The sequence below is a fragment of the Populus trichocarpa genome, chromosome 1 (genome assembly GCF_000002775.5).
Source record: "Populus trichocarpa isolate Nisqually-1 chromosome 1, P.trichocarpa_v4.1, whole genome shotgun sequence".
Classification (NCBI taxonomy): Eukaryota; Viridiplantae; Streptophyta; class Magnoliopsida; order Malpighiales; family Salicaceae; genus Populus; species Populus trichocarpa.
The window spans coordinates 46,988,515-47,015,193 of record NC_037285.2 but is presented as its reverse complement, the minus strand read 5'-3'; the positions used below and the strand labels follow the sequence as shown (position 1 = coordinate 47,015,193).

The 26,679-nt window shown below is 29.7% G+C and overlaps 1 protein-coding gene across 14 annotated transcripts in view; it reads right to left on the bottom strand.

Annotated features, from left to right (window-relative positions):
* The window catches only part of LOC18095798 (disease resistance protein At4g27190), a 183,710-nt gene that overhangs the window by 21,604 nt on the left and 135,427 nt on the right, over positions 1-26,679 (bottom strand). The window contains exon 1 of one of the 14 annotated variants that reach the window (XM_052448848.1): positions 5,967-6,101. The exons of the other annotated variants lie outside the window; for them this stretch is intronic. Within the exon in view, the coding sequence (XP_052304808.1) occupies positions 5,967-6,101 (135 nt within the window). Of the gene's footprint in view, positions 1-5,966; positions 6,102-26,679 lie in introns of those variants that run through there. 14 annotated transcript variants of the gene reach the window in all.

The window sequence follows — 26,679 nt, the reverse complement described above, 5'->3', positions numbered from 1 at the left end:
TTGACCATTCTATTCGACTCATGGAGTGATTAGTACTTAAAACTGCATTTTTATCAAGGTTTTATATCATCATTTTGCACTTGAAGTATCAATAACTCCTTAACTAGAGCATGTTTTATAATAACATATCTAATACTATAAGATAGCTTTAATTTATGGTAAATGCTCATTTAAATGCAGACATATCTCACAATTCAAATGATTGATTGATGTGATTAACTATTGAAAGTGAAAGGATAAAGAAAAGGCTAAGCTTAGAAAAGAGATGGTGATTTAATTCAAACTGGAACACTATTCAGTCATTAGGTCATATCTGGAGCTGTAGATCTTGGATTTCAGTTTGGTTTATATGGCTAGAAAGCTAAGACATAGGCCTAAAACATTCATGCGGAGTCCAAGACTCTATTCTGCCGTTTGGAAGTCCAAATCTTAGCATCAAAAGAGAAGTCTGAATCTGTCCTGCAGCCTAGACACTATTCAGTGTTCAGCCCATATCTCGAGTTCTAGAAGTCTAAATGACCTCAATTTTATTTTGTTGGAAAAATAAGACAATTTCCCAAAACTTTCATGAAGACTATTTATTCAAATTCTGATGTTAGCAATAACGTTTTTGGCAGACAAGAAGATAAGAATTGTCACAAAGTCAAGAGGTGGCCACCCACTTAACAATTAGTTATCAAATCAATAATTCTAAATTTTGGCCTGTAAAAGGAGGCATTTGCCATGTATTTAGGCATCTTAGTTTTCAAATCAAGATCAAGATCATGTTCTTGCTCTCTTTCTTTATATTTTTGAAATGCTTAAGTTTTGCTTTCATTAATATCTTGTTTATACCTTTCATTTCCTTTACTATACTTATATAATCATGTTCTTCTCTTGTTTATTTATGTTTCTCTTCTTCATTATGTTTAGCTAAGTTTATTATGTCAAGGAGAAAAGGTTTCACTAATGGTGTTAGGATTGTCGCACGTCCCCCGCGCGACGATTCGACGATTTTTCGTTATGTTTGCTTGATTGGTTCTTTGGAGTCGCCACCTAGTATTTCATTGAAGGTTACTAGGAAACCCAGATTTACTAGTCGTTGTCAGAAATTCTAGGGTAAGGGACTGATTGTGGCTAGGGAAGGTATTAGCACCCCTAGCGCACCCTACCTGAGGTAAGTTGCTTTGCGATTTGATGTGATTTGAAAATTTAAAATACTCATTAAATTCTAAGGTTTTAATAAATCAGTTATTAAATCCTCGAATATGTGTAGAAACATGTTCTTACACTTTCATGGAAAATATAACATGATTTTATTTGTCCTTGAGATATTTAACTATAATCAAATTAAACACTTAATTCTTTTAATCTTTTTTATTTTTACAATTCAATAACATAAATAAAAATACAAACACACACACACATCTCTTTTTATTATGATTTTCTCATACACCATCTTTTACATGTAAAAAAAACAAAACTCATAATAAATCAAATACAATTCAAAAATTACACAATAAAACCCCAAAACTCCAGGAATTGCTGGGAACATCCTCTAAGATCCGCCGGAACAGTGGCGGAAGGTTTCTGGGCGCTGGAACAGTGGCGGCGCGTCTCCTCCACGCGCCACGCCACTAGCGGCGAGTGGGTTAACATGTCGCCGCCGGAAAATCCAAACAAATAGGGGGGTCTGCAATGACCTCCTCTGTAATAGTCCGACTGTATGACTCGATCAATGTTAAAAGATTCCAACATATCCTCTTTATTTGAGGGTAATTTTTTTTTTTCCAAAAATCGGCAGAGTTTCGTTTGCAGTTAGGACATCCCAAGTTATCGACTACTATCAGTTTACTCAATCAACCCATCATCACAAAGTCCCTTAATTCCGGACCTTATATCAAACCTCATAATTCCACACCTCATACAATCCACACAATATATATATATATCCTATAAGTAAGTTCAATATGAACATAGTCCAACACATCATATCATAAAATTTAAAGGAAAAGGAATACTAACATGCAAAGAAAGTATTTACAATATAAGAAGTGTTCTTAAATATTTCAAGATGGTTAATTACTAGATAACTAAAAATACTACATGCTAAGCTAAACCTTTATAAATACATCAAGGTTTGCACAAAAGTATACTACATAAACACGTTAATTCCCTTTTGTTTTAAGTTAAATATTTACATAAGCTTCACAAAGTTGAGTCCTAACTAATGATCTTCCTGAATGTTTGATGGACCTGTTACCTAAATAAACATACCATTATGTCGATAAAGAATATATGTATGCTCATGTAATGAATACGAATGAAGTATTAACTTTTTATCAAATCCATGAGAATTCTAACAAAGAACTTATATTTTGCTTGTAAATCTTTTAAACCCAATTAACACTCATTTGTATATTCTTAATTGAATAATCTTATTTACTTGCATAAACTGGGTGACCTTGTAAGGTTTAATCCTGTAATTCATTTCCCGGCAATCCTATCACGGATGCCATTAGCCGAAGCTAATTGTGTAAATCATTTCCCGGCAGTCCTATCACGGATGCCATTAGCCGAAGCTAATCATATCAATCATATCTCGGCAATCCTATCACGAATGCCATTAGCTGAAGCTAATCGTGTGAATCATTTTCCCGGCAATCCTATCACGGATGCCATTAGCCGAAGCTAATCATGTAAATTTTCCTGGCAATCCTATCACGGATGCCATTAGCCGAAGCTAATCTTGTAAATACACTAGGATTTATTTATATTGAACACGATATTTATTATAATTGCATTCACCAGAAGGATTCTAAATTGTATAAGTGTAAATAGGAGGGAAAATCACGCACCTGCTTCGCCTGTCTCACGACCTCCCCTAACAGAAGATCCAATCCTGGTTGCTCCTCCTGAATCACAAGGAAGTTTTCTTTTTTTTTGTTATGATTCTTTCAAGCCGATATTATAGAGAATTCATATTCATCCATTACTCATATGTTACTTTCTATGCATGTTCATTTCCTCATAATAACATACATACATATATCATGTATATTTTCAGAGTTAATATCTCAATATATAAGTGTTCGTATGACTCAATTCTTTTATATTTTTATTTATAGTATTCACATGAAAGTCTATTGTTACTGTCTAATTTCCAACTGTTACTGTCTAATTTCCAACTGTTACTGTCTAACTTTAAACTGTTACTGTCCAATTTCCAACGGTTACTGTCTGACTTTGAACTGTTACTGTTTGACTTTTCCAACCGTTACTGTCTGACTTTGAACTATTACTGTTTGACTTTGATCTGTTACTGTCCAATTTCCAACTGTTACTGTCTGAACACTCATCAGATTTTTAACTATATCTAAAGTTCTAAAACTCCATTTTAACGGAGATTGATCTCGTTAGAAAGTTAAGACACGAGGCTACTAGTTCTTTGAGGGAGGAGAACCCAGTTTTGCCTCCAAGATAGTCAAAATTGTTCATTTACTAATTAGTCCTACTGCCCTACATAATCAATCACGACTCAGTCTCAGTTGGTAACCCATAACTGGAGTTCTACATTTCCAAATTGAGCAAGACCAGTTTCCTTGGTTAGTTAACATTCAAATCTACAATTTCTAAGTTTTTTTTGGTTTTAGTTTTTTTTTAATTATAACATAATTTATGAACAACTAATCAAATTTTTATTTTTTTAATTTATTTTCAGGGTCAGAAACTTTGAGGTCGCCCGATTAATATCATTGGTGTTTAAATCGTCGATGGAGATTCTATTATTTCAATGGAGTCAGGTTTCCAGACATCCTGAATGGAGACCTTATATCGATGCATGATTTCGAAGATTTCAAATTGGTGTTAATTTCTAATTTCCAGCTTATCTTTAATAAATTATTATTATAATTATAAATAAATTATTATTTTTATTTTAAATAAATTATTTATACACAACACAAATTCAAGTGGGATAGTGCGCATGACAATGTTGCGAGGAGGGTGTACGAAAATCACGTGGCAACTAGGTAACATCGAAAACAATACAATATTTTTTTAAAAAAAATTATGTTTTAAAATCTAATTTGTCACTATAGAAGTAGGTTGTGTGATTTTTAGTATGAAGCACCAAAAAAAGCAAAAAAATACGCGAGAAAATAACGGTCTACAAGGTTGGAATGACGTGGCGGTTTGGAGGGAACAAAAAAAAGCAAAAAAATACGCCAGAAAATAACGGTCTACAAGGTTGGAATGCGTGGTGGTTTGGAGGGATTTCAAACCGCAATACATCCCGGGGGATATATGGCTGCAATATATTGAGCACGTGATGTTTGAACAATTCACACGACGCTCACAGTCTGGTGCTGACAATCGGAACCGGCAAATTCATGGTTCGGTGACCACGCACACCGATAGCTTCGTTCCGTTTGCTACACATGCGAAACGGATGGTAAGATTAATTTAAATGAAATATATCGTTAATAAATTTGTTGTTACTTAATTAATTTTTCTTCTTATAGGCTACGTCTCTTGGACGTGAGCCGAGTCCAATGGAGCTGTTTGTAGAGACGCACGTACAGAGTGAAAACCACCAAAAAGGGGTGCAACAGTTCGTTGACAACCGCGTTCAACACTTCGTGGTATGTTCGTTCAACCATTTTATTTCGTAAGTTATTATTTTTCTTGAATTGAATATGATGATTTCTATTTTCATTTTCAAGAGACCTATAATAGCCGGTTGAGGGAGATATATGGGGACGATTCTTCGTCCCATCCGAATTTCGATCTGGATTTGTGGATGAAGGTAGGATTGTCTGGTGGACTCGATAAAAATCGGGTGTACGGGCTCTCCAATACTATGGCCGAGAACTTGCAGGCGACCCGTAATGTCTCAACCGTTGGGAGCTCCTAATCAATATCGAGCACCCAATCTAAGGAGTTCGTGGCCTTGCAGCAACACACGACTCATCTCATCGAAAAATACAAGCAACCGTCGGTGAATTATGAACAACTCCGCCAAATGGTCATGAACATTAGATCACATATGGGTGATACATATTTGTTGTTTGGTCCCGGAAATGACCAGCCTCCACCACCTCCTCCTCACCCTCCAGCTCCACCATTGTTCTAGTTTAATTTATTTTTTTGGAAACACATTAAATTTGTAATGAATATTTGGATGAGTATTATTTAACTTTATTTTTCTATTTTTGATGTTTAATACAATTTTATTTGCATAATTGGTTTTTTTACTATTAATTTATATAATTTTATATTATTTATTATAAATGAGTTTTTTTTTTAATTTTAAAAAAACACCACCGACGGATTTCCAGACGGAATTTTTCCGCCGGTATTTTACAGAGAGTTGAAAAATATTTACTGCATATGCCGCGATCATCGATGGAATATTTATGTCGGTATATGTTTAGTGGGAATTTTTTTTTGGCACGCATTTTCCGTCTGTAAAACCATCTGTATTTTTTTTTACCGACAGAATGTCGAATTACTGACGAATGCTATGTCGATGGACGCTTTCCGTCGGGAATTTAGTCGGTAAAAAATTTAATGATGAAGTGGCAATCTTACACCGACAGATTTGGTCCGTCAATAAAACTGTTAAATGTTGTAGTGATAAACGAAGGAGAAATTCATGATGATTAGTTAAACACCTACATAAATGACACAAATATAATTAATCTAATAAGTTATGCATGTAACTATATCTATGGTCTATTTTCTTCAAGTTTTTTCAAAGTCTCTATCTTTTTTGCCAGGGCCTTGCTTAACTTGAATTGTGGTATCCAATTTGGACACCAATTAAAGCATTTGCTATTTTTTCCCTTTTCATTTTCCAAACGATTAACACCTTCAATTTCGTTTTTTGCATCTTCCAACCATTTGTTGACATCCTTCTCAATTTCTTCAGCATTTCTTTCAGCAACTTCGACAGCGTTTTGCAAACGATCAAGAGTCAAAGCCAGGTTCTTCTTTTGTTCATTGAATTCTTGAACAAAATTGTTGAAACAGAACATGTAACGGAACTGCCTTATTGTTGGTTCCACCAAGAGTTCTGCTATCTTAGATAAAATGGATCCACCAACACTTTCGATAGCCATTTTCCACCAGTCTGAAAATCAGAGAAATAAGGATGCCGACTGTGAGAGGAGTTCACTACAAGTAAAATAGGCATTGAGAGAATGAGAATAGGAATTTTATTACCTTAATTTGTGAAAATATGCGCGAAAAGCACTGGTGTTGATTGCTCAGCGAGGAACAAAACGAGAAGGCCTTTTCAAGCTTCAAAAGCAACAAGGCAAGGTATAAGTATACCAATGAACAATTAATTCCTTGTCCCCTTATCTATATCTATCTGTGCCATCTACAAAAGTTAGGGTGTTATCTTTTGTTGAAGACTATAATATCTTTAAATTAATTTGTTATTAATTTTAAATTGTCACAGTGTTGTTAATAAAATATAGAATATTGATATGGTTGTATTGTTAATAAAAAAACTCTATACATTAAAATTTAAGATATAGAACCACAAGAAGCGTAGCTCAACTGGTCATACTTTAGGTTTGCTTTCTAAAAGTCACCAGTTTGAGTCTCACAAACCTCAGGGTCATTGGAGGCTTATATTGTCGTTAACTTGAGGGCCTTTGGGATTAGTCGAGGTGCGCACAAGCTGACCCGGACACCCACGTTAATAAAAAAAAAAAGATATAGATTATTAATATCTTTCCCTTCTTAGTTCTTTAAGATTTTTTCTTCCTTTGATATCTTTATACATTTCTAAGAGTGTATTTTCTTATATACAATTGCATTAAAATTCATTTATTAGAATAAAATTTAACTTTCCCAGCTATATAAGAAAGACAGATTTCTATAACAATTTTTAATTTTTTTTACAGAATTGAAGACGATGAAGATTATATTGTTACTAAGTAGAGAATAAAAAAATTAAAGACAACTTCAAATTAAAAAGATTATATAAGAAAAATAGAAAATGTATGAAATAACATGGTGAGGATGATTTCAAAATAAAATAAAAAATATTTAAAAGATGAAGAAAAAGATGACATATTCAACAAGGATAAAATGTATAGAAGTTTGATTAAATTCATTTTCAAATGACACTTTTGGAATGTTCTTAGAAGCTCAAAATAAAAATTTGGTACAGCTCATTAATCATGTTATGTATACATGAGGGAATTTAAAGCAATAACGGTTCAATACAAAGAAAGTTTTTAAAAAAATATGTAACACTATAAAAATTAACATCCTAAATGAGATATCCTAAAAGAGAATTATAGAATGGAAATTATTTCTAACTGAAAATATCCCAAAAGAGATAGAGAACGGAATTATAATTGTGAAGGCTAACCTTAGGTAAACATGAAAAAATGAATTTTTTTATTGAATTTTCTAGAAGAGATAAAATTATATGTTAAGAGTATGTTTGTTTTGCAAATAAAAAATAGTTTATTTTAAATTTAATGTTTGGCTTGAAAAATACTTTACCATTCAATGTTTTACATGTAAAATGTTTTTTAATAATGTTGGTGATGAAGGTGGTGAGATGACAATGATTATGAAAGAGGTGGTGATGAGATGGTGATGGTGGTGAGATGACAATGGTGGTGAAAGAGATTGTGGTGAAGTGGTAGTGATAGTGGTAGTGAAATGATGACAGTAGTGGTGGTAATGGTGATAAAAGAAGAGATGGTGGTGAGGTGATTGTGGTGGATAAAGAGAAGATGTTAATAGTGGTGGTGAGAAGGAGATAGTAGTTGAAATAGTTGGTTCATATTGTAACTGTTATGTTTCAATCCTAACAATATGTTGCTTTAATCAAAAGTAATAAGTGGATATATATTGGGTATAATAGAACCTATATGATTAAGAAATGTATCATCATTATAGGTGAATTTAGAAAAAAAATATTTTATTTATTTTTAAATAGTATTAATTATAAAATTCATGTGTAAGATGAGTTTCGAATCTCATCCAAAGAATCAATAATTATGACATTTACCATAATATAATAAAGTTTCCAAATTGGACAAATCGTACCCTATTGGGTATGGGATGATCTATTATGAGCTATACAAATCTTTTATTTTTTTTTAGGTATATAGCCTAAAAAATTGTTGCTTAGTTTTAAAATAAAGTTCCAACAAAATCTAGTAATATGACTTCAGATAAGATATGAAAAGGTAGGAGACTTAACTTATTATACTTGAAGATTTGGGGATGTGATATTTATGTAAAGCATATCATATATGAAAGTTAGGAGCTAAATCAAATAAATTTAAGTTTATAGGATATCTTGAAAAAAAACTATTGGATAATATTTCTACCATTCCATTGAGCAAAAGTTATTTGTCTCCAAACATGCTATATTTTTAAAAAGAATTTATTCTTGAAAGGAGTAGTGAAAGAAAAATAAAATTTGAAGAAATTCAAGAACCATAAACTGACATCTAATTAAAACATGAGCTAGAATATATAACATTGGATGCTCAACTTAAAGCTCAAGAAACACAATAACTTCATAGATCTAATAGAAGATGTCACACACTAATGAGATATGGATTTTTTATATAAGCTAAAAATGATGAGTTGCTTATACTTAATAAGCCTACCAATTACATGAAAGCAATATTTAATATTGATTCCATAAAATGAATCAAGGATGTAAAATTCATGTGTAAGAAAAATATAACTTGGCTATCAACCTAAAGGGTAAAACTCACTAAATGTAAATAGATCTTTAAGAAACAAATTAATATTAATGGCAACGTATAGATGTACAATGCCAGAATAGTTGAAAATGGTTACAAGCAAAGAATTGACTTTGATGAAACCTTCTTGCTAATAGTTATGTAAAAACCTTCTTGCTATAGCTACATGCTAATATTATGAATTTTAGCAAATAGATGTAAAAAATGCTTTTCTATATAGGAAAATTCATAAAGATATGTATATTACACTACCTAAAGGTTTTGAGTCTAAGAAGTAGTTAAAAAGAAATAAGAATTTCTTTATGATCTATAAATGAGATAAACCAGTAGTTATGGATATTCAAATGCTAGATTTAAATTAGATATTAATGATAGCAAATCCTAGTCTAGATATATTTTTACTCTAAATGGTGATGATTTTATTGACCTTTAGAGTCAGACATTCATATTTTTTTATATTTTGATTATAACAAAAAAAAAAACATAGACTAATAATATGTCTGGTTGAGAATAAGCTTTAAACATGTTTCATATTAAGATCACATTAATAAACATGAAGGATTTCATAAAAAATTAATCAAAAAGTTCAAGCATTCATTTTAGTGTTTAATTTATAAATCTTTACATCTTACTTGATGGTATAATTAAATTAAACTCACACACATTACTCTATATACATTTAGGATTGATATAAAAGATGATCTAAGATAGATGGCTCTAAGAATTCACCTAGATTAAAACTGTTAAATATAGAATTCTACATGAAATGAACCACCATTTGTTCATCAATGATGAAAACATTTGAGAATTATGTATGAATCAGACGATCACTTGTTTATCAGTGATAAACACTTGGGAATTTTGCAGGAATCGGTTGATTGATTGGTTTGATCAATTTGAACCAATCGATCGTTTTAGTCATTAGTGGGGTTCCAACGACTAGTTTTTCTTAGAAACAATTATATAGCTTGTCTAATTGTAAAATTAGCAAGGGATTCTGAACAAATATGATGAACAACATACTCTAAGATCAAAATAACAATAAAATATTATTGATTATACTCTAAGTAGTGGGTTTAAACCTTTATATTCTAGAACAAAGAGTATACATTTTCATTATCACTATACTTAAACACTTTTAAATCCTATAAGTACTATTTAGTGAGTTATGGAGATACTAGAACTTCATTCATATCATCCACTCTATGAAAGAGTTTGTTGTAAACAAAACCATACTTGTGAACCTACGAGAGTTAAGTAAAAACTCATGATATTAGTGAGGGAATGAAAATGTACACTCTTTGGCATTTGAAGCCGTTCACCACATTGAGGATGATGATGATGATCAAGAAAGCATTGAAGAAGACATTGCCTTAATTACAAGGTGATTAAGAAGTTTTCTATCAAAAGTGAAAATGAGATACAATATTTGGATGATGAATCTGACCCTACCTCTGATGAGTTGCATGATGCTCTTGAATATTTATATGATACATTTAAAAATTTAGGTTTAAAATATAGTTTATTGAAAGAGAATTATGCATGCTTGTTTGCTAGAAAAAGAAACTCTAGAAAATAAAGATTGCATTGTGATTGATGAAAATAAAAAGGTAAATCAACTTGAAGAAGAAAATAAATCCTTACAAGAAAAGTTTGACAAGTTGAATACAATACTAGCTAAATTTACAAAAGGCTCTAAGAATTAGAAAATGTGCTTTGAAGCCAAAGATGTGTTTTTAACAAAAGATGTTAAGTTTATCAACTTAAAAGGAACCAAAAGTATTGGAAAAATTACTCTGTTAAAGCCAAACAATCCTATGACCCTAACCATAAATGAAATTATTGTAAAGATATAGGTCATTTGATTTAGACCAAAAAAAGTATGGTTACTAAAAACCTTATCTTGATTTTTTGTATAAATAAATAAAAAGAGTATAGGGAATAATCCATTTTGATTATGTTCATGTTTTTTTATGAAACTTAGCCATTCATCTATAAGAACATAAGGAGGGGTGTCGCTTTAAACAAAAGTATGGATAGATTTTGTAGATATTCATAAAAAGTACTAGGTAGAGGCATAAGACCATAATAGTTCTCAATTTAGTGAATCTCTCATAATAAGAATGTAGTTTGATATGTGCATTTCTCTTAGTTAAACATCAACCAACCATGATTTAAGAATCTGTATAAGAACTTGATAGTAAAGAGATAAACAAATGAGAAATTCACATATAAAACTTCAATTTAAGGTGAAAGTTCAAAATGTTAGCTATCAAGACTTTCACTTTATAATTGTTTTTTGTTTTATAGATATATTTTGGTATTAAGACCCGAGTTTGACAGGTTAATCCGAGTTGACCTGAGATATTTTTTAATTGATTTTATTTAATTTATTCATTCAATATTGTATTAATTAAGAATTGAATTTCATAATTTTTTTTATTTACTTTCTATGGGCATATCACAGTCTCATGATTCTATCGCAGGTTAGCCTAGTTGTCTTAGTTTTTTTTTATCCTTTTTTAATTGAATATTTTTTTTTTCAATTTTTTTTCAATGTGGAGTTCATTATTAGGCTTCATAATTTATTTCATTTTGTTTTCTTTGAGATTATCCTAACCTCATGACATAGGTTACGAGTTTGGTTGGTTAACTTGGGTTGATTATGATGGTTTTTTATGTCATTTTTTTAATTAATTTTTTTTCAATTTTATTTTGCAATATTGTGTTGCTTAGAAATTAGGCTTAATATTTTTTCTTAGTTATCTTTTGTAAGGTTATTAAGGTCTTATAACTCAGGTCAGGAACTTGATAGGTTAACCTAAGTTGATTCTAGTAAATCCAAGTCAATCTAATATGTTGTCGTCTTAATATTATTTTTAAAAAATATATTATCTTGATTTTTTTAGTCAAACTATATGCTAACCACTCGTTTGGGTTGTTTTTGAACCTATAAAGTTGATTAAATCACTTTGCTCAACCCCTCCATAGATTATTTTTTCCTGCTACAAAACATGTTAAGTACACTTATATATTCTTTTTTACTTTAAAAAAATTGATTCACCTCATATGGTAGCGTAGAAAAGTATCTAGTGTTGGCTAAAAGGGGATATATATTTCTCTTAACATCATACAAATCCTTGTAGATTTATAGTATTTAGAGTTTAAGAGGGACTGTGAATATACAAATATGCTTAGCCTAGCAAATAATTACATGATAGCTTTATCTATTGAAGATGATTTGATTAAAATGAATCTAATTTCCTCAATTATTAAGTAATGGGAAGGTCTGCTCTTACTTCGTGGATTTTTGGGCTTTCCAATATAAAACAAAATGAGTGATATAATAAAAAAAAAAAAAAAAAACGAATGATGGTGTCAAGATCAAATTATGGTGGTGAAAGCTAGCCATGCACTATTAAATCCAAACATTATAGTTAGTTAGAATGTTCATCATTTTTATTTTCACTATAATAGAAAGATGAGGTTGAAAATTGAAGGAGATCCAACTTTTACAAGAGTAATATTATTTAGACCATTACCCTACTTTAATTCACCAAACACAGAGAAATTTTATTAGTCTTGTGAATTTGTAGATTTTACATCCATATCAAATTTAAGGTAAAAGTTCAAAATGTTAGCTATCAAGATTAAAGTCTTAATTTAATTTTATATATGTATTATTAAGAAGATTTTAAAACTAATTAGTTTTCTAATTGACTAATAAATTAAAACACCATAATCTTTTTAATAATGGGTGTTTGATCTGTATTTACAATTATTCAACCCTACAACGAGATATATAGACTTCCATATAAACTTGTATATATAGAGATTGATTGAGTCTAGTAGGAGAGAATAAGGATTAAATTGAACAAGTATTTCACTTTCTTTCTTCATGGATCATACTTGCAAACATGTATGAACACATAATATATGCATAACAATATAATATAAAGACAAAAACAAATTAATAATACAAGAATTAGTTAAAATACACACACCTTATATAGCAGAGACCGGAACGAATGAAAGGTTCACGATCACTTAGACACCCACAGCCTCTCTATCAATAGATTGCAACCACAAATATAATCCTTAATGGATGTAGTGTTCCTATAATTATGATGATTGGGGTAAAAAAAACGAAAGGACCTGAAAAGAAGACAATAATTAATTAAATAAGGAATACTCTCTGCCACTTCCAAGAATGAAACTCGAGCTATATGATTGTCCCTAATCCCACTCAAGGAATATGATTTGCCCACATATATATATATATATAAAGAATAGAAAAGGCATTCCTTGCTTCATGTTTGGTTTACTTATGAAGAAAGCCAAAGGCATTCCTTTCTCATTTCAATTTTTTTTCGGTTGCAGGCAGGCCAATGGTTTCATGGGTGTACGCGAAAACATTACTGCTGCATGTACAAAACCAATTCAAGGCATGTAATGCCATAAAGCCTTCAATTTTCTATATTACCGTATAGAGTTTTAGATATTTCTATTCTATCATAGGAAGATTGATGATAATATCAATAAAAATATTTTTTATATATAAATAAATAGCAGTATTATAAAATATGACATGGCTTGATGGGTCAATTAGATAACTCATCGACTCAGGAGATTATTTTTTTTTACTATATCAATTTGGGATTAAAATAAAAAAAATTGTATGAATTTTTTTATTTATGAATACACCTGTTTGAGTATCAATGACATAATCTAAATCCTAATCAAGTATAGGTCCGAATTCTTTGTTGTCTAAATATCAAAAGGAGTTTCAATTCATTTAATAACATATACACAGTTGTTGGATCATTTGTGTTTATTAATAAGAAGCTTATGCTGTACAGGAAATTGCCAATTTTATGAAGCATACTATAAGTTAAATTTAAGTTATATTGGGTATTACTTTTATAATTTGATTTAAGTTATTTTTCAATTTTTGACTTAAATAAATCAGAAGTTTATTCCAAATTTGAATAAAAAAAGTTAATATTTTTTAACTTTTAACCTATGAGCTATAACTCATGTTACATTTTTCATTAAAAAAAGTTAATTTAAATCATTTTTACCAAACATCTTTATAACTTGAAGTTATTTATTTTTTTTCGTAAGTTATTTATGAAAAATAATTTTTGGATTATGACATAAAACAAAAAAAAAATCATAATTTAAAAACTTACCAAACAGACTTTTAATTTCCGACACAGAACAAAATGCTTACAAAAAAGCCAATAGCATGAAGAGAGATCAGCAAGAGGAGGTTGGCGCTGCTCTAAGAAAATAGAAACAGCTTTACATCCAACAAAACAACGTGAAAAATAAATAAATCTCTGTGTAGCATTTTCCTGCAACAAATGAATGCTAAGGGTGTCCATTTCAAATTACTTTTAAAATGTATTTGATTTTAAAAAAATATTAATTTAATTTTTTAATTATTTTTTGATGATTTTAAAGTGCTTTTTTTTTAAATTAAAAAAAATTATTTTAATACATTTTCAATTTAAAAATACTTTGTAAAAGTATCCTACACCACATTACCAAACATACACTAAGGTAGCTTTTGTGATTACGATTTTAAAAAATAAATTAAAAAAAATACTTTTAGTTATGGTTTTTAAAAAATAATGTTAGGATAAAAGTATTGTGATATACATAAATAAAAAACAGATTATTTTATCTTCTAGCAATTATATATAAAGTATAATACAAAATACAGAAGTTATTTAGTAACACATGGCTAACAGTTTTTAAAACTATTTAAAAAAGGGTAATCATCTTTCTTTATGAACTCTATGAATAATAACATTTTCATAAATTCAATATGAGAGTAAAATTAAAGATTTTAGAAGAAGATTTGAAGATTGAACTTTTGAACAATAACAAGCTCATCATTTGATGCTATCTTCACTGGTAGAGAAACCTCCAATACAGCATGTGGTTGCAGGGAGTCAATTGAATGGACAAGCAGACAACAAGTAAGTGAGCAGTTTCAAAAAGGCACTGTTTGATTGCAGGAAAACTTTGTAAATTTTGGGACCCTTATTCCACTTTTAGGGACCTCCAAGAAAATAAATCATCATAACTAAGAAAAAAAAACTTCGTAAAACGCAAAACTTTCCCTTTATTTCCCCACTCAATTTTCTAACACAAATATTGTTCCTTCTGCTTTAATTGGTGGTTAATTATTTATTCAACACATAACAAAGTGTTTGGCATCGGAGAAACTACAGAAAGTGAACGAATAAACTAAACTGACAAAAATCTTAAATGGTTTTAAATTATTTCAGCTACAGCTTTCCCTCAATTTTCTAGGTAAACAAGAGGAGCTAAATTTATTCCCGGCCTAAACATCAAGAATTTTAGTAGAAGAAAAGAAGAGATTATCACTTCACCATGAATAACTTGTCAGCACCCAGAGAAACCGAGTCAATGAAAGAAAAAGACTAATGAATAGAAATCAATCAACAGAACAATAGCTTTCTATTTGCTTTTGACCAAAATTTAATTGGCTAAAATATACTCCCAAAAGCCTAACTGCTCTGAGTCCAAGCACTGCCTTGAACCATATACTTTTAATGGGCTCGAGGGTGCGTCTCAAGTCTAATGTGATTGGATCTAGACAATATACGTGAATTTATGTTTTACTTTTAGTGGGTTTTAACCCAACATTCCATTCAAAAAAAATTTCAAGATCTCACACAGATTTCTCAATATTATATATTAATTTAATATATATTATTTTGAGTGAAATATAACTTAAAATACTACATAATAAAATTACTTTTCAATCCTTCATCTCTTCAAAAGTACAAAACATGTAAGATATAAATACCACATCAATCCTCAAAGTTCAAGATTTATAATCTTTTTATTTTTAACTTTTATAGCATGTATATTTTTAAACTTTATTTCTTCAAAATTTCATTATATTTTCTCTCCTTACATAAATTCTTAAGGATTTAAAAGTCCTCACCCATGATTTTAGCCGGTATAGATATAAAAAAAAAGATGGAAACGTCATCTTCGCAAACAACAAACATAAATAGTAAATAGATATATATCTTTATTGTTTTTAAGAAAAAACTTCTTCAAAAAAAACAAAAAAAATAATTGCTTTATCCCCCGACTAAAAGTAAAGGTCTTTTAATTCAATAAGAGATTTTGGATCAAATTGGTATACGATTTTTTATAAGTACCAGCTATTTATTATCTTTGTTTATGAAACACCAATTACCACTACCAATCAACCACTATAATTAAAAAAAAATTCAATTACTAAAATTAAAAAATTAAGGACACATAATTCTTATTCTAAACCACAAGTCAAACATCACGGTGGCTGTCATTTAAAGTGGATGTCGTTCTACGCGAGCCAAGGACGAAACTAACTAATGAGTTGATTTTTTGAAGGCTGTAGGCAATGAAGGCATTGATTGAGCTGCACGTCGTTTTGTAACTTGAAAGGGATGTTTTTGTGTAAGGCCAACGGTAAATGAAAATGGGGACTGTAATTAGACCAAAAAAAAAAATGCAATTTGGAAAGGTTCAATGCTTGACTTGATAGTTTGGAATAGGCCAACATGTGTTGTGTAGGCCTGTGAGTGTTTCTTTTTTAAACTTTTATTTTATGTTGTGATAATCAAATATTTTTTAAAAAAATTATAAATCAAATTAAAAAAATTAGACTGTGTTTAATTAGTATTTTAAGTTAGAATAAACAAATACATAAGAGACAAAAATATATTTGTTGAAGGAAATGAAGATAGTTACGTAAAATAAATCTGTTTTTAAAATAATTTTAGAAGAAGATTCGAAGATAGAGCTTTTGAAGATCAATCACAATAACAAGCTCATCATGTGGTTGTAAGAGGTCAATGGAATGGACAAGTAGACACCAAGCGATTAATAATTGAGCAGTTTCAAAAAAGGCACTGTTTGATTGCAGGAAAACATTGTAAATTTGGGGACCATTATTCTACTTTTAGGGACCTCCAAAACAATAAATCATCATAACTAAGAAAAATAAACTTCATAAAATGCAAAAATTTCCCTTTATTTTCCTACTCAATTTTCTCAGGATTCAAACACAAATATTGTTCCTTCTGCTTTTAATTGGTGGTTAATTATTTATTCAACACATAACAAAGTGTTTGGTATCTGAGAAATTATGGGAAAGCAAACGAATAAACTAAATCAACAAAAATCTTAAATGATTTAAACATTTAAAAATTCTCATATTTATTAAATAAATTTTTTTATAGATATCATTTAATAGTCACCTTTAATTATCAAACATCAAGCAACTTAACTTATTAAATACTACCTAACAGCCACCGTAACTAATTAAATTAATCAAATTTAAGAGAATTAAAAAATTAGCTAATTGTTAACACATAATTCACATTGTAGGCCACATGTCAAACATTTCGGTGGCTGTCATTTAATGTGGCTGTCGCTCTAAGCAAGCCAAGGACGAATCTAACTAAGCAGTTGATTTTTTGAAGGCGCTAGGCAATGAAGGCATTGACTGAGCTGCACGTCGTTTTGTAAATGTTAGTTTGTCAAGATACCACAAGTTCAGCATATCTAGTGGGCCCCTTCCATATATATTTGAGCTCAGGTAACCAGTACAGCCGTAACTCTGTTAAAGATGACAGCAGCGGCAGCTCCTTCTCCTCGTTAGTTCCTTCGTCAGCCTCACCCAATTCAAATACCTCTCCTCATTAATATTACAATTTGTGTGTGTTATAGTGAATGAAAAACTGTGTTGCTAAAGAATCAGAATTAAAATAGAGTTATCTTTTTTAAAAAGAAATACAAAATTGGGTCTATATATTAAATAAAAAAAATATTTTTAACATTAAAAACTCTTTGATTTTTAAAAGTCTATTAATTTTATTTTTATTCTACTAATCTTTCTTCCTTCTCAACATTGTTTTGAGATAGTTACATTTATAAATTAAATTTGCTGTTTATTTTCATTTGTATTATTAAAAATATTAAATTGAATATACGCTGAAAAAAAATTACAATCTCAAAGGCAAACACTAATTCTTTTCAAAGCTAGAGGATTTAAAATAACTTTCGATTATTAACTGTGTAATAACAAACTTTTGATTTAAGTCCAAATTTTGATTGTATTTGGTTTAGTTTTGCAAATTAATTTAAGTTGTTTTTTTTTTACTTTTTACTCAAGAAAAAATTATATCATAAGTTAAAATTTTATTTTTTATTAAAGTAAAGTTTTTACTCAATTTTATAACAAATCTTGATTTAAGTCAAAATTTAAATTATAATTGGTACGAGTTTTGACTAGAATTAACTTTTGATTTAAATCAAAGCTTATTACAAAGTCATTATTCTTTTTCAAAATTGAAATAATAATAACATTGGCACATTAACAAAGTTAACTCCTACGTGAGCATTTCAGTAACAATGAGCAAATAGAATATTTAAAGGGGTATGGCAACAATAATAAATGATTAGAATGCTAATAAATATTGCTTGAAGTGAACTGTTTTTGATTAAAAAAAGAATAATTAAGCTATCCTTTTCTTTTTATATAATTATAACAACAAAAATAATAACTACCGTAATTTAAATTATCTCGAAAGGCGTGATTTTTCACATGTAATTTCCATCAAATTCAAAAGGCATAATTTTCCACACGCAATTTGAATAATAATAAACAAAAAAAAAAAAAAACAGTTGCAAGTCTTTATATTCATCATCATCATGGAAAGTGAGCTCATAACATTAACATTTTATTCATGTTTTTTTTCCCTTAAAATAAGACTTTGACTCCGGGTCAACGTTTGAAGAAGGATTATAAGTTCCGGTTAATTACTTTCATGCAATTCTTTTTTTTATTTTTTGGGTACTGGATGGTCCGATGAAGACGACTTTCTTCAGCTAGTTGTAGTATATAGAGAATTTTTAAAAAACATTTTAGAATTATAATTCACATCTGAATTAATAATATAATAGGTTTTAATATTTACTTTTAATATATATAAAATGAAAGAAATTATAAGCTTTTGATTAATGATGTTAAGCCACATATGTTTATAAAAATAATTTCTATTAAACCACATGATATGTTTCAGGATTTGCAATATGAATTTTAAATTTAATATTAATAATTATAGCTTCCTAAAATAAGTTTATTTAGTTAATAAAAACTGTTCCACTTTTGTTCCATCTTTTTCTTTTTCTTTTTCTTTTGAGCTGCTCTGTCTCTCTTTCTATCTTCCATTTCTCAATCCAACAAAATTCTAAATACATAGCATTTAACGTTAAGAATTATATCCATTGAATTATACATATTAATCACTTGATGAAAAATTAAATATGACTAGAAAAAAAAATACAATAAAAAATGATAGTATATTAATCTAAGGTCCATTGTCCATTAATTAGTCGGTGGTTGCATTCTAACACACTGAATTGAGATTTATTTTTTGAAATTAAAACATATTATCTCTTCTAAAGCTTACGGGTCTCACGGACTCATCTTATCCCGTAGAAAAAACTCTTGATAGCAATGGTCTCACGGATCCATCTCAAACTGCACATTCCTATCCATCTTACTTCTTTAATTGTGGATTCAATAAATTTTATTAAAATTAATTTTAATATAAAATTATTTTTAATATTATCACATTAAAAAATAAAAAAATAATTTTAAATAAAAAAATCAAATTTTATTCTATTTTTATTTGGAACGCAGCACCAACCAGTTACTAAAATCTAGATTAGCTAGAAAGGATGTGATTAAATTAATTATTTCGCTAAATGTGGTTGATTACATTCGTATCCACCACTTTGATTATTCTTCACTTTCTTCACTTTTTTTATGATTTAAAAGTTATTTATTCAAACTATCTAGATGGTGGTTCAGTGGTAAGAGTTTGGAATTAAGAGGTTTGCTTTCTCTGTGGTCTTAGGTTCGAGCCCTGTGATTGCTCATATGATGGCCACTGGAGGCTTACATGGTCGTTAACTTCAGGGCCCGTGGGATTAGTCGAGGTGCGCGCAAGCTAGCCCGAACACCAACGTTAAACTAAAAAAAAAAGTTATTTATTCAAAAAACATTTAATTGTGGAATGGTATGGTAGTTGGATCTATTTGTTTTTTTTTGTGGTTAAATTAATTATTTCGATAAATATTTGGGGGAAAATAAAATTAATTATTGCTAGAGAGGCACTGGAGCCTTTGATATTTTGCAAAGGCATGGAATTCGATGCCAAGACTCAAGAGAATATAAGATAGTTGTTGACTGCTGGCGTCAACGTGATAAAGCAATTAATTATAGTGAAAATAAAATAGTTAGCAACGACAAGCTGAACTCAAGTTTGATTTGAAAATTCTCAGAAACTTTACTATTTTTCGCGATGTATGAGTAATGAAAATTCAGAAACTCTCCTTGCTGCAGGAAATAGCCCTTGTTGTTGAATTTGAATCCACTGTAAAAAATCACCATGTTGAATTTGAATCCATTAAAATAATTCTGAATTTTCACTATAATGAAAATTATAGTGAAAATAATGCAGCAATAAAATATACCCACAGAACAGTAGGCTAGCCGAGTCAAAAGGAGGGTTGCCTCATCTTAATGATATTTAAAGTTCGATAATGATTATTTTTAAAAATATTTTTATTTTAAAATATATTAAAATAATATTTTTTATTTAAAAAAAATATTTTGACATAACACATAAAAAATACAAAAAAATTATTCACTATTGTTCTTTATTTTAAAAAACTTATTCACTATTGTTCTTTTGAACTGGTCTCTTTAATTGATATAATAAAGAAAAGTTGGAATACTAATATAAAAAAATAAAAATCTACTAAAATGAGTGGACTCAAATAACTCTGAATATTCATATATCTTATCTTCCAAGTAAGAAGAGACCATAAAAATAGGTGACGTTCTTCATTCCGGCTGTAAATGGATGGAGACATCAGTGCAAAAAACATGAACAATTTTTTTTTTTCAATTTGAATACTTATTTTCACAAAATCTTATTAATAAAATATCTTCATTAGTTCTATTATTAGAATGATGACATCAAAATTAACTTTTTTTTTAGATGAGTTTGGATTTATTTTATTTTATTTTTAATTTCTAAACAATAAAGATATATAAAAAATATTTATATTTTTGTATCTTCTTTTATTCAAGTTAAGTACTTGATAAACTAGTATTTGTCCATTAAATTTGTTTACTTTGATTTCTCTAATAAATGTAAGGTTTACATAAAGTAACTATGGAATAATAAAAATATTAACAATAAAATTTATTTATAAACAAACCATAGATTTAATTTCTCTGAATTTTAAATTTGGTGTGAATAAATTCAAGGGATTTCCAAGATAAATAGTACAATATTAGCATTTCAAAAAATTGAGAATCTCCCACTCTTCACTTTGTGTATAGTTTTACCTATAATATTGTCACAAATTAGGAATAGTTAAAACTAGTGATATTTCTCGCACGCTCTTAAAACTATAGTTTTTTTTTTAATTTGTTCCTCAATTTGTTTTTGATAATTTAGTTCTAATTAAAGACCAATTAATTTTGATTTATTATGAAAAGATAGGATTGAATGAAGAGGGACCGAAATGAAAAAGACACCAAACATGGATCTCATGCCATAAGTTTCGCAAATGATGTATTTTGGTTCTTAAAATTTGAAAATCACATAAATCATATAATTTTAGTACCTCAACATTTTTCGAATTAAATTTTGATTCAAAAGTTTATTTTTGTTATTTTTTAATCCCTAATTAAGAGAAGGGAGATAGAGGTCAATAAATTCAAGCGGTAGAGAGAGAAAAGTGTTATTGATATCGATTGAGACCATCAAAATGGATGATATTTATATCAAATGTCTTTATTTGATGATGAAAGCTCATTAAGTATTTTTTACCTTAAAAGAAACATGATAAGTATTTCTTTTTCTTAACACCACTGATCACTTCTTTGAATATACGATATTGTTAATGTATGGGAATTTAAGTGGACAGAATTTTAGGATTTTTAGAAAAATTAATTATCTCAAATTTTGTCATATTTTAGGTTTTTATATTTATTAATTTGGATTTTCTTTCTTACTTTTTAATATTTTTAGATGAGAATGAAATATTTTATATAAACTTAAAAATCAACACTGAGATTTCTAGTTTGGTTCTTGGTTTTGGATTTCTTCAATTAAATCTCTAATTGGCCTTCAAACTTCAATATTTATGCAATCAAGCCCCTGATTTGATCAAATTAACTCTCAAAAATTATAATTTGACCCCAGAATTTTAATTTCTTTCAATTAAAGCCCAAATTGACTTCAAAATCAATTTTTCTTGCAATCAAACCCTTTATAAATTCAATTAAACCTTCAATAAAATATAATTGAGTCCATAAATATCTGATTTTAGACTTTTTCCTTAAATTGAATTTTCTTTGTCAACAGGGCTCTCATCAGTCAACAGGGCTCTCATCAGTCAATAAACTACTGTCAAATTTTAATCTTTGTATTTTTGAACCTTCTTAACCATTTTTTTTAGCTATTTTTTGGGCGCTCCGACATCTTCTTTTCACTACTACTATTTTTTTATTTTTCTTCTGACTTTTTTTTCTTTGTATTTTTTTCTTTTTTATATGGGAGTTAAAAATGGGTTACAACAAGAAACATGTGATAATTAGGGCGGGCCCCATCCTTTAGAACGGAGGCTCTATATAAGTAACTTCTTGAGAGCCAGAGTGCTGGTATCTCCCACATATCTTTGCCCAAGTAAAAATGTCTCAGCCTAAAAAAAACAATACTAAAAGAAGTGCTAGCGGGTTCAAGAAATTTCAGTATGATGAAGTGAGAGACTCACCAAGCGATGCTAGAAATGTTTTGCTAGTAGTTGTGGCCTTGATTGCAGCAGTGACTTTCCAGGCCGGGGTGAACCCTCCTGGAGGGGTCTGGCAAGAAGGAGATCGTGTAGGAAGAGCAATTTATGCATCTCAAAAGCGTGCTTTCTATGTTTTCTTGATATCAAACACTTTGGCTCTCTCCACTTGTATACTTGTCATTACATCTCTCACTTACAGGTTCCCTTTCCATCTTGAAATATGGGCTGCTACAGCTTCAATTATGATAACCTATGCATCTGCGGTTTTTGCTGTTACTCCTAATGAATCTGTGCGTTTTCGCTATCTTTTGATTGCAGCTTCAGTGCCTTTTGTGATGAGGTGTTTTGGTTATTTCTTCAAGAAGTACTGTATGAGTGAGAATGAGAGTCAAATAGGAGGTCAGGAAGAAGTAGAAAAAAAGGATGGGCAAGCAGGTCAACAAGTGTAGATTTTCTATATTTTTGTAGATTAAGCCAATGCCAATGTGGACTTAAATTTTATTTCTAATTCCATTGTAAATCCTTTGTAGCAGCCTTGCTCTTATTGTCAGCTCTTGTAGACTTGCAGTCTTTTTTATATTTTAAACCCTTATTATGCAATTAAGCCCCTGATTTGACCAAATTAACTCTTTAAAATTACAATTGGACCCCAGAACTTTAATTTCTTCCGATAAAAGCCTAAATTGACTTACAAAAATCAATTTTCTTGCAATCAAACGCTCTATAAATTCAATTAAACCTTGGATAAAATTTAATTGAGTCCATAAACATCTGATTTTGGACTTTTCTTCCTCAAATTGAATTTTCCTCATCAACAGGGCTCTCACTGTCAAATTTCAACCTTTTGCATTTTTGAATCTCAACCAATTTTGGCATTTTTTCAGCATTCCAGCAATCCTTTTCTCGCTCCTATTATTTTTTGGATTTCTTTTGATATATTGTTTTTGTATTTTCTCATTTTTATGTGAACCCAAAAATGGGTAACAACAGTAATTATCTATGAAAAAATAACTTTTGAAATATATTTGAAAGTCAAAACTCATAATTGAAAAAATATGCCAAACATATTCTTATTTCTTGCAAATATATACTTATGAATTTTTTTAATTAAAAAACAACTTAAATTAATTTGTAAATGTCATACCAAATAGAACCTTAGTTTACGAATTTGCAACAACTAAATATCTCATAGTATTTGAACCATAGTTATTAAACCCGGCCTGAGAGTTGACCCGGCCAAGGGACCGGGTCCCGAGTTTTATGGGTCAACCCGGGTCAACTTGGATCAACCCGGAAAAATTTTAAAAAAAATTAAAATTTTAATATTTCATATGAAAAAAATCCATGTAAATATAGGTTATACATATTGTAAACAATGAAGTTTAAAATAATATTTAAAAAAATAATTATCCTTTAAGTTGAAGTATTTAAACCAAAAGGTTTTTTTATCCCATATTGAAAAAACATGATTTTTTTCTTGGAAACATAGAGTATATATACTAATGAGTTTCAAATCCCACATTGAAAGAACATAACTTTTTTCATGGGAATATAGAGTATATATATGAAAGGGCTTCAAATACCACATTGAAAAGATAATATGTTATCCTTTTAAGTTGAAGTATTTAAACCAAAAAGATTTTTATCCCACATTGAAAAAACATGATTTTTTTCTTAGGAACGTAGAGTATATATACTAATGGGTTTCAAATCCCACATTGAAAAAACATAACTTTTTTCATGAGAACATAGATTATATATGTAACAGTCCGACTGTACGACTCAATCAATGTTAAAAGATCACAACATATCCTTTTTATTTGAGTGTGGATTTTTTTTTCTCAAAAATTCGGCAGAGTTTCTTTTGCATTTAGGACATCCCAAGTTATCGACTACTGTCAATTTACTCAATCAACCCATCATCACAAGGTCCCATAATTCCGGACCTTATATCAAACCTCATAATTCCACACAATATATATATATATATATATCCTACGAGTAAGATCAATATGAACATAGTCCAAACATCATATCATAAAATTTAAGAGAAAAGGAATACTAACATGCAAAGAAAGTATTTACAACATAATAAGTGTTCCTAACTATTTCAAAAGGGTTAATTACAAGATAACTAAAATACTAAATGCTAAGCTGAAATTTTATAAATACATCAAGGTTTACACAAAAATATACTACATAAACACGTTAATTTCCTTTTGTTTAAGTTAAATATTTACATAAGTTTCACAAAGTAGAGTCCTAAACTAATGATCTTCCTAGATGTTTGATGGACCTGTTACATAAATAAATATATCATTATGTTGATAAAGAATATATGTATGATCATGTAATAAATACGAATGAAGTATTAACTTTTTATCGAACCATAAGAATTCTAACAGAGAACTTATATTTTGCTTGTAAATCTTTACAACCCAATTAACACTCATTTGTATATTCTTAATTGAATAATCTTATTTACTTGCATGAACTGGGTGACCTTGCAAGGTCTAATCCTATAATCCATTTCCCGGCGTTCCTATCATGGATGCCATTAGCCTAAGCTAATTGTGTAAATCATCTCCCGACAATCCTTTCGTGGATGCCATTAGCCGAAGCTAATCTTGTAATTCATATCCCGGCAATCCTATCATGGATGCCATTAGCCGAAGCTAATCTTGTATTTACGCTAGATTTTATTTACATTGAACACGACACTTATTGTAATTGCATTCACCAGACGAATTTTAAATTATATAAGTGCAAATAGGAGGAAAATCACGCACCTGCTTCGCCTGTCTCACGACCTCCCCTAACAGAAGATCCAATCTTGGTTGCTCCTCCTGAATCACAAGGAAGTTTTTTGGTTATGATTCCTTCAAGCCGATATTATAGAGAATTCATATTCATCCATTACTCATATGTTACTTTCTATGCATGTTCATTTCCTCATAATAACATACATACATATATCATATATATTATCAGAGTTAGTATCTCAATGTGTAAGCGTTCATATGACTCAATTCTTTAATATTCTTATTTATAGTATTCACGTGAAAGTCTACTGTTACTGTCCAATTTTCCAACTGTTACTGTCTGACTTTGAACCATTACTGTCTGACTTTGAACTGTTACTGTCCAATTCCAACTGTTACTGTCCAATTCCAACTGTTACTGTCTGACTTTGAACCGTTATTGTCTGACTTTGAACTGTTACTATCTGAACACTCATCAGATTTTTAACTATATCTAAAGTTCTAAAACTCCATTTTAAGTGAGATTGATCTCGTTAGAAAGCTAAGACACAAGGCTATCAGTTCTCTAATGAAGGATAACCTAGTTCTGCCTCCAAGATAGTCAAAATTGCTCATCAACTAATCAGTCCTACTGCCCTACATAATCAGTCACGACTCAGTTTCGGTTGGTAACCCATAACTGGAGTTCTACATCTTCAAATTGAGCAAGACTAGTTTCCTTAGTTAGCTAACATTCAAATCTATAATTTCTATGAGGAATCCAATCCTAATTCCCTCATCCTCCTATCCAAAAATCTCACCGAAAGTCAGGAGACAAGTCTGTCCAGAGTTGTCTCCCCCTCCCCTTCACACAATACTTTCATAAACTACATACCACACACATAAATTAACTTAATCTCAACAATAAGTACTTTTTCCCCAATTTATGTCTAAGAACCCTAACCTATGATTCAATATCAAGGCATCAATTCTTTATCGAATTTAAAAATGAATTTTTTTTAAGCTCATGTTTAGAATACCTTACCTGCTACAAATTAAGATCTTGATCTTCAACCAGTTGAAGATTTTCAACTCCCTCCTTTCTTTTCTTCTTGTTCAATTTCTTGGTAATCATTCGCTCTCAAGTGTTTATTCCATCTATAAGCTCTAAATCTTGGATGGGTTCTTGAAATGTTAGTGTTTCTCTCTTGATTTCTCAAGAATGGGTATAAAACTCCTTATCTTCTCTCCTTATGGTTTATACAGATTTTGTTTTGGTGAGGAGAGAGTATTTATAC